Source organism: Phascolarctos cinereus, unplaced genomic scaffold (assembly GCF_003287225.1).
Source record: "Phascolarctos cinereus isolate Bilbo 61053 unplaced genomic scaffold, phaCin_HiC Scaffold_5;HRSCAF=322, whole genome shotgun sequence".
NCBI classification, from domain to species: domain Eukaryota; kingdom Metazoa; phylum Chordata; class Mammalia; order Diprotodontia; family Phascolarctidae; genus Phascolarctos; species Phascolarctos cinereus.
The window spans coordinates 20,300,713-20,318,909 of record NW_027555958.1 but is presented as its reverse complement, the minus strand read 5'-3'; the positions used below and the strand labels follow the sequence as shown (position 1 = coordinate 20,318,909).

The 18,197-nt window shown below is 40.0% G+C and overlaps 1 protein-coding gene across 2 annotated transcripts in view; it reads left to right on the top strand.

The window, feature by feature from the left end:
* BAZ1B (bromodomain adjacent to zinc finger domain 1B) overlaps positions 1–18,197 on the top strand; it is a 65,514-nt gene that overhangs the window by 19,557 nt on the left and 27,760 nt on the right. For both annotated transcript variants that reach the window (XM_021005732.2, XM_021005731.2), the window contains exon 6: positions 3,788–3,985. In XM_021005732.2, the coding sequence (XP_020861391.1) occupies positions 3,788–3,985 (198 nt within the window). The remainder of the gene's footprint in view (positions 1–3,787; positions 3,986–18,197) is intronic.

Sequence of the window (18,197 nt, the reverse complement as noted above, 5' to 3'; positions counted from 1 at the left end):
TAACTACAGTTAGTTCATTTTGTAGGAGTAGGTAAATGAGGAGAAACAGCAGGCTACAACTACCTGGTTATAAGAGGGCTATGTGCCAGGTTAAATTGTTTATTCAAGATGTTTTTTAGGAACCTTTGGACATTTTAGCCAGGGAGGGACATAATGAGAGTTATTTGTTAAGTGGACTTATTTATCACTTGAGCCTTATGGTACATGGGAAGAGGGAAGAGACAGAAGATGAGATCAGTTACTAGAACTCTGCTGAATTAGTCCAAGGTCAGCTACCTTTCAGAGGAAGTCTGATTCTTGGTGAGTCTCTTGGAATTTTGTCATGGAGCAGATGAGGTCTCAGTGGTAGAAGGACATGGGGGAAAGGGGCAGGGGAAGGCCAGGAGTGGCCTGGGTAAAAGACATGGTTTGTCTTTTCCATTAAAGTGAAAAATGGAAAGCTGAATTGGAAATGGGAATGGATTCCATGTGGCAACAGCAGGTTTTATAGTAATAGTAATCCAGGGGAAAAGACCGCCGCAAGGGAGGGAGGGAGGCAGCTGGGGGAAACTAGAGTTTCTATTTCATTCCAAGGTATTACTTTGCAAAGGGATTGATTGTAAGTGGAAAGTAATAATGTCTCTCTATTTGTAACAAAACTATTCTAGTCAGCCTTTGCTTTTCATTGAATATCTTTTTACCTCACTTAAATTTACCAGTGTATTCTTTCTCCTTCCAGAGAGCCTAACAAAAAATTTTAAAAAGAGAAAAAAACAGTTCAGTAAAATTTAACCACGTTGAAAAAGTTTATTTCAGTGTACTTAGGGAATTAGCAAAAAACCTAATTGAAATGGTTAATAGCTTCATTAATGTAGCAGAGTACAAAATAAATCCACACAAAATATAGGGCATTTTTATATTGCCATACAAAATCAAGGAAGGAATAAAAATAGAAATGTCCTATTTATAATAATGGTCAAATCTACTAAAAGATACTCAGCACTATTACAGTTACAAAATGCTTCTGAAAGAAATAAAACAGCTGACATAACTGAATGATATTCAGTACTTGTGCCTGGGTCATGACATACTACCAAAATTAATATATAAATTTAATGCTATATCAGCCAGGCTATCAAGAAGATGTTTTACAGAGCTAGAATGGAATAACACTTAATTAGAGAAACCAAAAAAATCTAGAATATTAAGAAAAACAATCCCAAAAAGTTTGAATAAAAGGAAGAAATTACTTCATAAAGCAGTCATCTAAACTATTTGGCAGTACTGGTTTAGAAAATTAAAAAGTAGAACATTACAATAGATTAGAATAGGAAGATTCAGAATCATTTTACATAGTGATCTAGGAAAGAATTTCACATTTGACCGAACTGTCTAGGAAAGCTAGAAAGCAGTCTGACAGAAAATTAGGTCTAGATCAACAATTTCTGCTGTGTAACCTCAATAAATTCTCAATGGAAATGCAACCAGGATACCAAAGGTTACACCGATAAAAAAAGAGGAGAGAATCAAATTATACACTTTACATAGCTAGTGAAATGAATTTGTAATATAAAGGGATAAAGATTATGAAAAATAAACTGAATATTTTCAGTTGCAAGAAATTTTGAAACCTGCACAAACAAAAGTAGAACCATTAGTATAAGAAAGGAATGGGTTAACTGGAAAGAAAAATCTTTACACCAATACATCTGAAGATATATTCACTCATAACAAATATATAAAAGTAAAAACCTCACTAGATAAGTGGTTAAAGGAGATGAACAATTCTCAGAAGGTGTCTCAGCTAACAAACTAAAAGAATACACTGAACCCCCCCCCCACACACACACTGAGAAATAGGAAAAATGCAAATCAAACCTATTCTGAGGTTTTACTTCACACTCATCAAATTGGCAAAGCTAACAATATGGGCCTAGTCAGTGTTGTGAAAAGACTTAATTACAGAGTTGGTTGATTTGTGAACTGGTCTGCCTGTTCCTCAGAACAATTTGGAAATGTGCAGAGAAGATAGCAAAGATTCCATCGTTGGGCACATACTCCAAGGGGTGAGTGACAAGAGCCCCAGCTCACCAATCAGTCAGTGACTGTTAAGGGCTTGCTGTGTTTTATATAGGTATAAAAAGTGAAACAGTCTCTGAGTCATCAGCTGCTTTTTGAGTGTCAGTACTGGAGAATGGATAAAGGCCCCTCAGTTGGTGATGGAGTATTATGCTGTAAGAAATGTTAACCATAATGAATCCAGACAAGTATAGGAAGATTAAACCATTATAAAGTAAGCAGAACCAGGAAAAAAAATCACCCCCCCACCCCTTCAATTCTTTAAAAAAAATTTTTTTTATTATATTAATAGGACAGATATTTCTTTTTTTCTTTTGGAGGCAGTCAGGGTTAAGTGACATGCCCAAGGTCACACAGCTAGTAATTGTTTGAGGTCAGATTTTAGCTCAGATTTTACCTCATTGACTCCAGGGCCAGCGTTCTATCCACTGCCTCACCTCACTGCCCCGATAGATATTTTTCCATCATGGCTCTCTATGGTGGAAAAGAAATTACTTCTGAACTTCAACACTAAAGAGTTGTCTTTGGCAATCCAGAAAAGAATAATCCTTAATTAAAATAGGGCAAGTCAAAATAGAAGATAAACTTGTGCACAGTCAAAGGTATCAGCTCCACCTTTGCTGAGGAATTTGTGGAACACAGGTGAGGTGAAGGAGCCATTTCCTGCCTTACTTAGCTAAGTGTAATAAATGTTAGAGCTGAAAGGAGCCTAAGAGTCACTTGGTCCAACCCTGCTTTGCGATTGGTAAGATTTTTTTCTAGTCCTCCCACTGGAAGCTTACCTTTGGGCCATGTTGCATCAGGGTAGCCATTGTCCTAAAATACTTGAGAAGAGGAAGAAGGGTACCTTATATAGCATAGCTTCATCAAATTACAGATTTCTATTGTGAATCATTATACTTCAAATCTTATTTTCTTAAAACTGCAAGGAATGAAATGGGGCTGATATTTGAGCTCTAGAAATCTTGTGCAGTTGTTAAGTATGTACAGGCCTTATAGTAGAGAGGCAGTTTTCTTGACTTGAAAGAATTCCTTTTAAGGTGGCATTTTATCTTTAAACTTGATTTGTTCATGTCAGTTGATAATATTGTTCTACAGATGGCACTAGGGTTGATTTGGAGAATAACATTGTTGGGACCACAGGGATATGGTTATTGTTTTCACACGATTGAAGGATTTTTATGGAAGGATTATTTGTTTTTACATAGTTCCAGAGAGTAGATAAAGTAGTATTACAGGTGAGAAATTATAGGGAAGTGTACCTAGAACTCAGTATAAGGAAATGTTTTCTAATATTTTGAACTGCTTGAAACTGTAATAGACATCCCTTTAGCTAGTGAGTTGTCTGTTCACACAGACATTCGACGAAAAGTGAGACTACGTGGTGTCTGAGACTCTTTATATGGTTACGATCTTTTGTTTTGTTTTCTTTTCTTTTTAGGCATTTGGGGTTAAGTGACTTGCCCAGGGTCACACAGCTAGTAAGTGTCAAGTGTTTGGTCTGAGGCCGGATTTGAACTCAGGTCCTCCTGATTTCAGGGCTGGTTCTCTATCCACTGCACCACCTAGCTGCCGCTGGTTAAGATCTTTTGAGAAGTACTTGAGAACAGCCTGTATCTCAGAATCCTGAAACATGAGCTCTTTTCTCTTTCTTAAAATGTTATGTTGCTCTTGCTGTACTTAGTAATCTCACTGGGGCCCCAGTAATGAATTTGGTTTGATTTCCTAGATCATCAGCAATGTTCCTGCAGACAGCTTGATTCGCACCGAACGGCCACCCAACAAAGAAATTCTTCGGTACTTTATCCGCCATAACGCTCTCCGTGCCGGCACGGGTGAAAACGCGCCCTGGGTTGTAGAGGATGAGCTAGTGAGGAAGCATGCCCTGCCCAGCAAGTTCAGTGACTTTTTACTTGATCCATACAAGGTAAGGGCTCTTGATTGTGGAAGTCAGAACATTAGGTCAGATGGGGGGGGGTCGGGGGGGGGAGCCGACAGGAGTAGTACTGCAGTAAGGGTCAACGTTCAGGCGTTGGAAAAGAGATCTGGAGAACTTATGTTTGGTACCCTAGGGCTAAGGGGAGGAGGTTTTCTTTTTTCCCAGATGAAATATCATTAATTAGGAAAAACACTTGCTCAATATGATGTGTGTGTGTGTGTGTGTGTGTGTGTATTTTTTTTTAGAAGACCCAATATGTGTGAAGAGAGTTTGAAGCATGTATTGAATTGGCTCAATAACCATGCTTTAACATTTTTGTAATAAGTTGTTTGGTCTTTGGAGTCATCGCTGGAGTTTTTTTTAAGCTTTCCTAGATATAAAAACTGAATTTGCATGTTGTAGTGATTTGTGAATGAGTAGGTAAAACACTCATTCGTTCAACACCATTAGCAAACATTTACTGTATGGCTTCTGTCTTCAAGTTGTGCTTCATGGTTTTAAACTCCTGATTCTGTGAATCAAATAAAATTACTTATTGGCAGTCCTTACCCAAGAGGGGCGAGTATTTATGGTAGACTAATAGAAAATGAGATTCCTTCACAGGGCAGTTCATTTAATTCTTAACACGTTCTATGGAGTAAGTTGTGACAAGTGGGAAAATGGGTACAGAAAAGAGAGTAACAGCCCATGGTCACAAACAAATGGGTAGTGAGTCTTCTGACCGCCAGTCCAGAGTCTTTCCATCGTATGGTGGCGATTTATTGGATCATTTGTGCCTCTTAACTTTATCGGATGAGCTTCACCTTAAAAAGCAAAAACAAAATCTGGACTCTTCCATTTTCATAATAGCATTTTCCTTTTTAAAAAAATTTTTTGAACTAAAGATCCACTTTATCTTCCTAGTTGAGAAAGAAAGAGAAACAAAATCCCTGGTACAAACATTTATAGTCAAAGAAAGCAAATTCCCACACTGGATATGTCCAAGATAAATGTGCACACCCTAAGTCCATCACCTTTTGATCAGAAGTCTAGTATATGGTTTTCCTCCTGAGTCCTCTAGAAATGATAGGTGGTCATCACTGTGATCAGTCTTTTGTCTTATCATATTGTTACTGTATAAATTGTTCTCCTGGCTTCTTCTTACTTCACTTTGCTTCAGTTTGTGCAAGCCCTCCCAGGTGTCTCTGGAGCCATCTCCTTCATTATCTTCATCACTTCTTTCAGTGTGGTAGTATTCCTTCACATCATGTTGTTCAGAACAAAAAGAACTTCTGCAAACGTTTGTACACCCTTAGTTTGTTTTGCTTAAGACTGATCTATACCTTACTCTGCCTTCCCTCTTATTTTCCCTTGTCTTGCACTTGTGCTCTTAAATGGGTGTGCATCTGTGTATAGTCTCTCTTCCTTGTACCAGGCAATTCAGGTGACAGTGAGATTCAAACTTCAGGCTCCTCCTCCTACCCCACACCCCTTCCTACTTGGTTGTATAGAATTCTAACACACCCTGATTATGGGAGATCCTTTCTCCTAATATCTTATTGCTCTTCCTCTCTAACTCTTCCAAGCCCTTTTAGACTGTGAAGACATAACTGATGCCTGAGGAGCATGGGTTCAGAAGGCCCATGTGTCATCTCCCCATGTTAGAATTGAAGTGGCTTATCATGTGTTTTAAGTCTCTTATGATTGTTCACATTTACCTTTTTATGTTTCTCCTGATTTCTGTGTTTGCACATCAGAATTTCCAAGCAGCTCTGGTCTTTCATCAGGAATGCTTGGAAGTCCTGTATCATTATCAGTCCGTTTTCTGGTTTTCTGGGTAATTTTTGCCTTCTGGAGAACTGAATTTTAAGTTCTCTGCTACTTTAAACTTGTGGCTGCCAAATCCTGTGTGATCATCCTCAGTACTTGAATTCATTGTTTCTATCAGCAGTACTTTTTCTTTAAGCTGGAAGTTCTGGATTTTGGCTATAATATTCCTGGGAATTTTCATTTTGAGGTTTCTTTCAGAGGGTGACTGATGGATTTGTTCTATTTCTATTTCCACTTTGCGCTCCTGATTTAAGAGATCTGGACAGCTTTTTAGATTGCTTGACTAGGCTCTTTTTTTAGATATTCCAGTGATTTAAAATTTTTTTTCTCCTTGATGTCTTTTTTAGGTCACTTGCTTTTGCTATGATGTACTTTACATTTTCTTCTACTTTTTTCAGTCCTTTGACTTAGCTTCTTTATGGTCCATTCTGATTTTCAGAGTTTGCTGCTTGGACAGTGTTTTGTACCTCATATACCTAGCTGTTACTTCTCATTCCAGTTCTTTCTTCCATAACTCTTGTTTCTTTTCCGTTTTCTCCCTCTAGCTCTCTCATTTTATCATAAAAACCATTTTAAAACTTTATCTCTTCCAGGAATTTTAGTTCAGTTTATGCCCAAATTATGTTTTTCTTTGAAACCTTGCTTTAGAAGGATTGAATTTCAAAGCCTAGAGCCACATGCTTCCCTCCCACTTTTTAAATGCCTCTGCCTCAGTCCACAGCTCTTCTCGAACTCTGAACTGGCCTGGACTTCTAGAAGACCTTTTGACTCAGACCTCATTGAGGCCTTTTGAATCACTTCCTCCATTGATGGCAGTGTTATTTAAGAGCATTTTGAGGTGACAGTCAGCGTAGGAGACAATTGTTATTTGTTTGACTAGCACAGATAAATAGCGCTTCAAAGCTGAGTATTGTGTTTTTTCTTACTTGAGTAAAGCTCAGAGTCACTAATGGTTCAGACCCTTATCACTTCATCTGTCATCATCTTGAACACCATTTATTTATTTACTAAAATAATCTTCCTAAAGTATGCAGGGGAACCCATTACTCTCCTACCCATGGGGTCAGTAGTTCTCATTTGCCTTTAGGGTAAACCCTCTACGACTTGTCTCCCTCCTACCCTCTCTGGCCTTTCTTGCATGGTGCTTTCTATGGACTCTGCTGTAGCTGGTTTCTTGTTATATCCTGTTGTTCTCCTAAGCCCTTCTGTCCAGATTACATTCCTTCCTTATATCTGCCTTTGCAAATCCTTTTCTTTAGGACCTAGCTTTGGGCTTGGCTTTTCAGTGGTGCCTTCCTGGATCATCCACCTGGGAGATGAGCACATTTTCTGGAGTCCTCAGGTTGGAGATCCCCATGGCCTCATCGCTTTTACCTTACACTGGTCAGCACTCCATTGGGTGAGGGGTTGTGAATCTCTAAAAGGATCATGGTTTTCTTAGTTTTGTCCTATTTCTTTCTCATGACTTTTAGGAGAAGCCGTTGAGAGATGTCATGGGCAAGAAACGTAACAACCCAAATGGCCAGTGTCGTTTTGTCATGTCCAGTGTTGGGCCTGGAGTGCAAGATTGCAAATCAGTTAGCGACTGAATCTTCGTGTTTAGGTCATCACCTGCTCTTGGCAGGAGCTGTGCCTTAATGTGATTAGTGCTTTGCTTGCCATCATTAAGTGCTTTGTATCCACTGAATTAGAATTGGAAGCAGATCCTTCTCTAGTTTGTTCCTTTGGGTTAAGTGTGCTGGGGAAATGTGAAACCTTAGTGTCTTGGCCGTTATGGCACCATCCTGAATTTATTCTAGCTTCTGTCTTTTCTTAAAGTTGTGTCTTTGGATGGTGTAGTTAGTGGAGATGTAACACCACTGTTAAGTTATTTAGATGTGAATTATTAGCTCCTGTCGCATAATTTATACTGGCTTAGCATCATCATTTAACAAATAAAAGATGTTTCTCATCTCTCCTGTTAACAACATTGCTAGGTTGGGGAGACCTAGGTACAAGAAAACAACAATATATGCATTGGCCTGGAATTTTTCTTTTAGTAAAATATTTTGTCTCTTGAATTTTTGTGTTAGAGACCAGAGCAAGAGGCACTTGTTCAGTTATTTATAATTCCTACTTGTCCTCTAGTGAGCTTATTTCTGATGCCCTTTTATTCCAAAACATTTTCTTTCCAGTTTACTTAATAAGGTAATAATGTAATCAGGGAAATTAAGTACCATGTGACATGCCTGTGATAGGAGCAAGAGGGTCACAAGGGGAGTTGAGAATTGTTGGCAAGATCTTTTGCTTTCACAGCAACCTGTCAGCCCATTTAACAGATTAGAAAAAGAAGTGAGGTCTCTGCCAAAGCTAATGTCTTAGGCAGATTTGAGCCCAGAATACCAAATGTGGCTAGTTTATACCCTTGAGTTTGATTTGAGCGTATATACTGTCACTGACCAATAAGTTAAATTTTATATATGAATCTAGTACTGCCAATAGTTTTATTGATATAATTAATTTATTAAGCGCGCGCGTGCGCACGCGCGCACACACACATATTAGTCTGAAGCAAGTGGTGGTGGTGGTAGTGGTAGTAGTAGTCGTTGTCATCATCGTCGTCGTCGTCGTCTGTTCTTACTGTTAGTGTTACCTAGGTTGCTAAAACCTGTTATTAGGTAATTACCCATCAGGGAAAGCTTTTGTTTAAATGATGGCTATGACTAATGAATCATCAAGAATTTATGAAATACCTGCTATGTATCAGGCATGGGCATATCGGTTGTATCAGGTGCTGCGGCTACAGAGGAAAAGAGTGAACCAGTCCCCATTGCTGGGGAACTTTCCTCCTGATGACATGAGCACCGCATAAGTATCTATGGAAAGTGAAGAGCCAGTACAAAAGAGTTGACCATGAGGTAGATTACGAGACTTCAGAAAAAAAGAGAGGGGCTTTATGAGGTAGAGGGGAGGAGAAAGGGAGGACCTTCCACAGAGGGAAGAGATGCAGAGTCGAGGCAGGGAGAGAAGGAATGCTGTACGTGAGGCATAGGGAGAAGGCCAGGGGGTCTGGATGACTGTGCAGTGAGTTTGGAAAGATAATTGAGATGAGGTTGTGAAGGGTTTTTATAGCTAAATAGAGGAGCTTGTGTTTGCTAGCTGCAGTGGAGAAGCCGCTAGACTTTCAGGAGGGGAGTGATGAGGTCTTGTCTGAGAGATTCCTGGCAGGGAAACCAGATAGTGAATGGTTGCAGAAATCTGGGCAACATGTGATGGAGCCTGAAATAAGATGGTGGGCCCTGTGAGTACAGAGGAGGAGTTGGCTGTGAAAGGTATTGTGGGTGTTAGAAATGGCAAGATTCAGTAACCAGTTATCTCCATGCCATGAATGAGTGAGGTGTCAGAATTCCCACCAGCTTCCCACACCTGGGGGACTGGAAGAATGGCGGCACCTTTGATAGATGGAGGAGTTTAGAAGAGGGAATGGCTTTGGGGGAAATAGTTTCAACATTTTTAGTTTGAAAATCTCTCTGGGACATCCAGCTGAAAATGTCCATTAGGCAGTTGGTGACGTGAGTCATCTAAGGAGAGTGAGGATTAAATCCGTGGGAACTGAAGGGCGTCTAGAGAGCCCAGAACAGAGATGTAGTGTACAACACCAAGGCTCCTGAAGCGATGAGCTGCCAAAAGAATCAGAGAGGTGGCAGAATGGAGAGTGTCCAGGACAGAACGCAGTTCGAGGAAAGGCCAGCCAGCAACCTCTTCAGATTTAAGACTATTCATGCGTTGTGGTAAGCCTTGGTGACGCACAAGAAGGACCTCCCAAAAAAAAAAAAAGTCTGCCTGAAGGAGCCTGCATCCTCATCGGGGAGATGTGTAAATAACTAGTTTCGTATAAGACCTAGCTACAAACTAGATGGAAGGAGTGCTGCTAGCCAGAGGCTTCAGGAGGGGCCTCCTGTAGAAGGTGGGATCCGAGTTGAGTCTTGAAGGAAGCCAGAGGGAGAGATCATTCTGGGCATGGAGGCCATTCAGAGGCCCAGACTGGGAGAGATGGGACTGCCATTATTGCTGGGTCATAGAGTTCAAGAAGAGATAGAAAGTGAAGGAGGTGCTGGGGTTGGAAACAGCTTTAAATGTCAGATGGAAAAGTTTATATTTAATCCTGGAGGTATTAGGGAGCAATGGAGGTTAGAGTAGAGGGGTGGCATGGTCATTCCTGTCCTTTGGGAAAATCACCTTAGCAACTGAGCAAAGGATGGCTCGGAGAAGGGAGAAACTTGAGGCAGGGAGACCATGAGAAAGCTGTCTCAGCAGTCCAGGTGAGAGCTGATCAGGGCCTAAACTAGGGTGGTGACAATGTGAGTAGAGAGAAGGGGCATTACACAAGAGACACTGGTGATGAAGAGATTGGTTACTCTGGAGAGCTGTCTCAGTTGAGTGAGGTCAGAATCTAGACTGCAGCAGGCTGAGGAGTGAGAGGAATCTGAGAGGAAGCAGAGCTGCAGATGGCAGAGAAAGGAAGGAGCGATCTAGGGTAATGACTTGAGGGGATGGCAGGAGCTGATAAAAGTAGGCTTTTGTTTATTTATTACATATTTATTTAAAGTTTTAAGTTCCAAATTCCATCCCTTTCCCCTCTGTGACATGGTAAGCAGAGATAGGTTATGCATGTGCAATTAATGTATAATGTTTCTGTATTAGTCAAATTGTACAAGAAGACTCGAATAAAAGAAAAAAATGAAAGTGAGAAGTAGTCTGTGTTCAAACAGTGTCAGTTCTGTCTCTGGAGGTGGATAATGTGCTTCTTCCTCATTGGTCCTTTGGGATTCTCCTGGACAGTTGCATTGCTGGGAATGGCTGAGTCATTCACAGTTCTTTATCGAACAGTGTCATTATTACCGTGTACAGCATTTTCCTGGTTCTGTTTACTTTACTGTGCATCAGTCTTGTAAGTCTTTCTAGGTTTTTCTGAAATCATTTTTTTGTTTATTTTTTTTTCATTTTGTTTATTTTTAAGAAAGAGAATTAGAGATGTTTGAAGTCAGCAGGGAAGGCAACTTTAGGAAAAAAGGCTGAAGTTTAGAGGGGTTGGTTGAGGTTTAGTCTGCTGGTGAATACTAGAGGGGTTAGGACCCAAGGGCACATGTAAAATGAAGGACCTTTTCTTTTTCTTTTTTTTGTGAGGCAGTCGGGGTCAAGTGACTTGCCCCCAGGGTCACACAGCTAGTAAGTGTTAAGTGTCTGAGACTGGATTTGAACTCAGGTCCTCCTGACTCCAAGGCCAGAGTTCTATTCACTGCGCTGCCTAGCTGCCCCAGGACCTTCTTTTTAAGAGACGATGTGAGGAAAAGAAGGCCAGACTGGGAGATGCGTTCCGGTTTTTTAAGGTGAAAAGGAGACAAGAGAGTTCAGTTAATTGGCCTTAATTTTTTTATTAAAGAGAACTCCTTGGCTGAGAGAGGGTAGAGTGGTGGAGGAGATGGAGGAGACAGAGGAAGCTTGAGGATAGGTTTGGCCGAGACTAGCTTCTCTGGGGAGTGAGATAGGCAGTCACTTAGGAATTCCCTTCCCCCACCTCCCCCAATGAGTTGATCATGCTAAGTGGGGGGTGGTTTTATACTTTTTCAGATACCCCTGAGTCCAGCCGTGCCGGCTCCCACTCGGCTGTGACTGCCCAGCATGCCCCATGCTGAGATGATCCAGCTGCTTGAAGGACTCTGCTCACCCAGGGAGCCGGCCATTTGGGAGGGGGTTGGGTGAGTCCATTTCTTTGCTTTTCAAAAGTACTTGGTGTGGCTTAAAAAAATCACACCTCCTAAATCAAAGGGGTTACTGGACAGTCTTGCTCACCCTCAAAGCCAGAACTGTTCCAGCCACTCTGGCATCCTTGGAGCAAACTTTGAAGCATTTTATGCTTGGCTGGAATGGAAAACTGGACTTTGGGGAACCTGATACCAACTTTGAGAAATTTATCAGCTATATTAATTTGTGGGGGCAGAGGAGGCTTTTTTTCCCCTTGAATTTATTATATATTTTTAAATTTTTTAAGAATTATGAGTTCCAGAGTCTTTCCCTACAGCCACCCACTGAGAAGTCAAACAATATGATATCAATATATGTGTAAAATCATTCAAAAATTTTCACATTAGACATCACAAAAAATAAATTGAGAAAATTATACTTGAATTTGCATTCAGAGTTCATCACTTCTCTCTCTGGAGGTGGATAGCATTTTCTCCTCATGAGGCCTTTGGAATTGTCTTGGATCAGAGTAGCCGAGTTTTTCACAGTTGATCATCACTACAGCATTGTTGTTACTGTGCACAATGATCTCCCTGTTTTTCTCATTTCACTCTGCAGCATCAGTTCATAAGTCTTCCCAGGTGTTTCTGAAAGCATACTGCTCCTCATTTCTTAAAGCACAGTAGCATTCTGTCACAATTATATGTTATATAGCTTGTTCAGCCATTCTCCAGTTGATGAGCATCCCAGTTCTTTGCCACCTCAAAAAGAGCTGCTGTAAATATTTTTGTACATATGGGTCCTTTTCCTTTTTCTTTGATCTCTTTGATGTACAGACCTAGTGGTGGTGTTGCTGGATCAGATCAAAGGGTATGCAGAGTTTATCATAGCCCTTTGGGCATTGTTTTAGATTGTTTTCCAGAATGGTTGGACCACTTCACTACTCCACCAACAGTTCGTTAGTGTCCCTGTGTTCCCTCATCCCCTCCAAGCATTTGTTGTTTCCGATAGGTATGAAGTGGTATTTCAGAGTTGTTTTAATATTCCTTTCTCTAATCAGTGGTGATAGAGCATTTTTTCACACATTGATTATAGATAGTTTTGATTTCTTCTGAAAACTGACTGTTACTATCCTTTTACCACTTGTCATTGGGTATCGGCTCTTATTTTTATAAATTTGCCTCGGTTCCCTGTATAGTTGAGAAATGAAGCCTTTGTCAGAGAAACTTGCTGTAAAATTCTTTGATATTCTTCATGGTCCCTTTTAACAAAATGTACTTTTCCTGATTATCGCTTTTAATTTGGTCTATTTTTGCTTCTGTTTTCTTTGAAATTGTGATTGCTTCCTCCTGCTTTTTTTATTTACTTCAGCTGAAACATCATAGATTCTGCTCCAGACCTTCATGCTAACTGTGTGTCTTTTTGTTTGAAGTGTGTCTCTTGTACACACTTGTACGCGTGGTTGGATTCTGGTTTCTAATCCATTCTGCTCTCTGTTTCCATTTTATGTGTTGGCCCAGCCCATTCACATTCACAGAGATGATCACTAACATTTCCCTCCATCCCGTTTTCTTCTGTTTATCCTTCTCTCTCTTTTTATCTTGTCCCTCCTCAAAAGTCGGTTTTGTTTCCAACCATTGCTGGCCCTTATCCAACCTCCTTTTTAATCTTATTCCCTTCCCCTCTTATTTTCCTCTTGGGTAAGATAGATTTTTTGCCCAGCTGAGGGTGTGGGTGTGTGTGTGTGTGTGTGTGTGTGTGTGTGTGTGTGTGTGTGTAAAACATGTATTAGATTATAATATATAATTCATTATGTATTATATTCACACACTAGTTATATTAAAACATAATATATTGTATATAATATTATATGATTATAATACACAATAGTGTATAATATGTGGTTTTCTTTCTTTGAACCAGTTCTGATGAGTAAGGGTTAAGCTTTGCCTGCCCGCCACCCCAATTTTCCTCTCCACTAGGAAACTTCTTCCTTGTGCTCCTCTTTTATGTAAGAAAATTTCCCGCGTTCTACCTCTTCCTCACCCTTGTATTCTTTTTCTGGTGATCATCCCAACATAATTGACCCACATCCATGCCCTCTGTCTTATGTAGACTCCTAACTGCTGTAATGATGATAAAGTTCTTGGGAGTTACTTGTATCATGCCACATAGGAATGTAAACAGTTCAGCTTTGAGTCCCTTATGACATTTCTGTCATGTTTGCCTTTTTTTTAATCTTTCCCTTGAGTCTTCTGTTTGAACGGTCAGCTTTTCTATTCAGCTTCAGTCTTTGCAGCAGGAATGCTTGGGAGTCCTCTGTCTTCCTCAGTATCCACTTTTCTCCCTGCAGCAGTATCCTCCATTTTGCTGGGTAGGCGATTCTCGGTTTTAGCCCCAGCTCCTTTGCCCTTTGGGATATCACGTTCCAAGCCTCTGCTCCTTAAATTTGGTTGTTGTTGTTTAGCTGTTTCAGGCGTGTCTGACTCTTTGCGCCCCCATTTGGTGTTTTCTTGGCAAAGATACGGAAGTGGTTTGCCATTTCCGTCCTCCAGCTTGTTTAACAGATGAGGAAACTGAGGCCAACAGGGTTAAATGACTTGCCCAGGGTCACACAACTAATAAGTTGTCTGAGGTCAGATTTGAACTCCAGAAGGTGAGTCTTCCTGACCCCAGGCCTGGCACTCTGAGCGCTATGGCGCCACCTAGCTGCCTTTTTGAATAAATTGTTGTTGAAGGCAGTGGTTCATTTTTCTAAAATTTTTATGGAAGAGAACAGAGCTCTTGTATTTTCCTCAGACTCCCCAGGATGGAGGTCATTGTTGCCTATGCTGGATAATTCTTTGATATACTACCTTGGGAGGTGGCCTCGCCTAGTGGACTGAGTGCTTGAGTTCTCACTGGGAGGAGACAGGTTCAGGTGCTACCTTTGATTACTTAACCTCTGTAACCATGGGCGTGCCATTTCACTATTGGTAATGTAGTTTTTTCATCTCTAAAACAAAAACAGTGATACTGACATTATTTCATCCCAGTGGGCTTTGTTGTGCAGCTCAAATGAGATCTATGTAAAGCCCTTTCCTAACTTATTTTTCCTAAAATTTGTTTTGATATCTTTGTGCTTTCCCCATCTCTATTTTCCCTGTTTATCCTTTCCTCTCTCATTAAGCTGCTCATCTAACAGGTTTTGATTTTTAGTTTTCCTGTTAGAGATCTGAAGCATTCCTTCATGGTTGTTAATAGTTTTGCAATTCTTTTGAGAATGGTTCATGTCCTTTTACCACTTCTCTGTTTGGAAATGGGTTTTGGCCTTATTGCCGTCAGCTGTCTATATATCTTAAACCAAAATCTTATCCAAGAAATTGTCTTCCTTTTTATCTTAGTTGTATTAATTTTGGTTGTGCAAAAACTTTTTTTATTTTAGGCACTTGGGGTTAAGTGACTTGCCCAGGGTCACACAGCTAGTAAGTGTTACATGTCTGAGGCCAGATTTGACTTCAGGGCCTGTGCTCTATTCACTGTACCACCTACCTGCCACCTGCAAAAACCTTTTAATATGTTGCAACCCAAATATGAATTGCTTTGTCTTTTGTAATTTCCTCTATCCCTTGTTAAGAATTCTCCTGCCTATACCTATCAGAGGTATATAATCTGATCCTTTTCTGTTTTTGTTTTTTTTTAATAGTGTGATCTTTAATACTGAGGTCATATCCATTTTGAATTTCAATTTCCTGTTAACCATTTTGTTCTTTCCCAGTTAAAGATCAGTTTTCTTGGAGAAAATGAAAGTAGAGCCTAGTTGTCATTTCTTCATTTGGCATCCTCATTCCATTCATATTTTCATGTTTCTAATTTGTTTCCTTCTGCCACTGCTAGAAAAACTGGAAAGCAAGCTGGCAGAAATTAAGCTTAGACCAGTATCTTACACCTTATTCCACAATTAAATTTAAAATTGTTACGTGATCTGAATATCAAAGATAATACAATCTTCTAAAAATTGAAAGAGCTCTTTGCTAACTTTAAAGCATTTATTATTGCTAGATATTACAGTACGTACTGATCTGAGCCTTGAAGGAAAAAAAACTATTTAAAGAGTTATTGCAGAGAAGGGGGTCAGCATGTACAAATGCCTGGAGAAAGTACATAATAGTATGGTCCAGCACAATGAAATATTTGCCAGACTCAAAATGGACTCATTATTCTGGCACGTGGTTGTGGCTTAACTTTCTTAGGGGTGGGGTGAGGAGTCAACATCAGGAATAGCTTTTTTATCCTGTGGGCCATTTGAGCGCAGTGGAGGTTCTTGCTTAAAAGGAGTACTTCTCTGAGATTGATTTGGCAATTTACAGGATGGATTAGAAGGGAGACAAAGAGGCTAGAGGCCATGAGATCTCTCAGGAACCCTTTGCATAATCCTTTAGGCTTTAAGTGGTGAATGTTTAGACCAGGTTATTGAGAATATTAGACTAGGTTATTGAGAGGCACTGATCTAAGACATTTGTTGAATCTGTAGAACCTAGATTAATTAGTGACAGTGGGAAGGAAAAGGAGGAACTGGGTATTTTGTTGTTGTTTTTGGTGAGGCAATTATGGGTCACACAGTTAGTGTCAAGCGTCTGAAGTTGGTTTTGAACTTAGGTCCTCCTGACCCAAGGCCCAAGGTCTATCCACTGTGCCCCCTCCCTGCCCCAGAAGCAGGTTTTGAGCTTGGATGGCTTAGGGAATCCTGGTGCCATTGGTAGTGGGGAATTTTGGAGTTGGGGGAAGTGGAGAATGTGCTTTAAATGCTGTGTCTCTGTAGGTTCATGTTCCAGACCTTCCAGAAGATTCCCCCAATTTCCAAGGTGTTTCCTAATAGGTGACGAGTTTTGTTTCACCCACTAATTGTGTGCTTTAGTGCGATTTTTAAAAATCCCTTTAGTGCTCACATCTGCTGATTTAGAGTTTAGTTCTTAGTGAGCATTGTGTTCTTAACCGGATTGGGAGGGGCAGTCCTCTCCACTAATGTGTTAGCTTTTTGGTTGATTGTTTATTTTCCTCTTCACATTGGTGATGTAGAGCATTTTTTCCCATAGTTTGCTTGTAGCTTGCTTTGCTTCTCTTGAACTACTTGTTCACACCCATTGTTTTTGTGTTTCCTTTCGTTTTGTTTTGTTTTAATTTAAATTTTATTTTTGGTTCCATTCTCTCTCCACTCTGTCCGCCACCCATTAAGAAAGCAAGAGCTGTGAATAGGATACCCATTATACATAGATAGTCATGTGAAACATTTCTAAATTAGCCATGCGGTCCCCCTAACTCTCCCCCACCTTTTTCCTTAAGGAAAACTGCCCTTTGAGTCCGTCAGTTTGTGTTTGGAGGTCTATAGTGTGTTACATAATGAGTCTTTTGGAGTTGGTGGTGGATTATTGTATTGATCAGAGTTACTAATTCTTTCACAATTGATCATCATTACATTATTGATGTTGGTGTGTGCAGTGTTCTCCTGGTGCTTCTCACTTCACTTTGTATTAGTTTATATAGATCTTGCCATGTTTTCCCAAAACCATCTCCCCTGTCATTTCTTACAACACAGTCATATTCCATGACAAACATAACATAACTGGTAATCAGTTAATTTCTTGATGCTAATAGGAGCAACAGTATTATTATCTTCAGAGATACAGCAGATACGTGATGTGGTTATTGAGTTCTAAGCACTTTGTCCTTAACTGGTTGTAGAAAAGACAGAGCCCACCAGGAAAACCACATTTGAGTGCCAACGTGATAATAGTGACAAGACCTCCTCCCCTGCCCCTCAACAAACATTTTAAAGAAAATAGCCAATTCCTTTGTCTAGATTTCATTCTGGTGGTTTGCTGCTCCAATCTGTATAGCTGTTGGGCTTGAAATATGTCAGTCCAGGCATGTATTTTACAGCTACGTTTCTGAGGTTTGCTTTTTTATATTAAGGATTTCTTGTTTTGTGCAACAGTGTCTTTTTCAGTTGTCTTGTTTGGAATATATTTTTTCCTTCAGAATGGAGTACCCTTGAAAACCTCGATCACAAATGTTTACTGGTAGATTATATTTTTAATTGTAGTTGTAAATGTATATACTGTACTCAGCAGTTGTGGTTTTGGACTAATGATTCCACTTTTAAAGCATTTTTAATTATTTCTCCAAATAGGCAGATAGTTTTGAATATTTTCTGTATATTTAGTGTATTCATTAGAATCTTACTACCGGCAGAGACATAAGATCATGTAGCCAGGGCTAGGGAACCTGCAGCCTCAAGGCCACATGTGGCCCTCTAGGTTCCCTAGTCTGGCCCTTTGACTGAATCCAAACTTCACTCAACAAATCCCCTTAAAAAAAGGGATGGGTTCTATAAAACTTGGACTCAGTCAAAAGGCTGTACCCAAGGACCTAGAAGGCCACAGGTTCCCCTCCCTCCCCTGATTCTAGTCTCACATAGTTCAGAAATCCTACAATATTCCTGGCAAATGATTATCCCATTTAGTTTCTTCCTTGTTGGATGGCTAAGTGTTCGAAATGTACTTTGTCCTAAAATTAGAAGGGATATAGAAAACTTAAGATCAGCCTAAGTTAAAGCTAAATTCTACACTTAACTTCCTAATTATGATAAATTATATTTTGTCCTAGGTTGCATATAAATTCAGTTTTC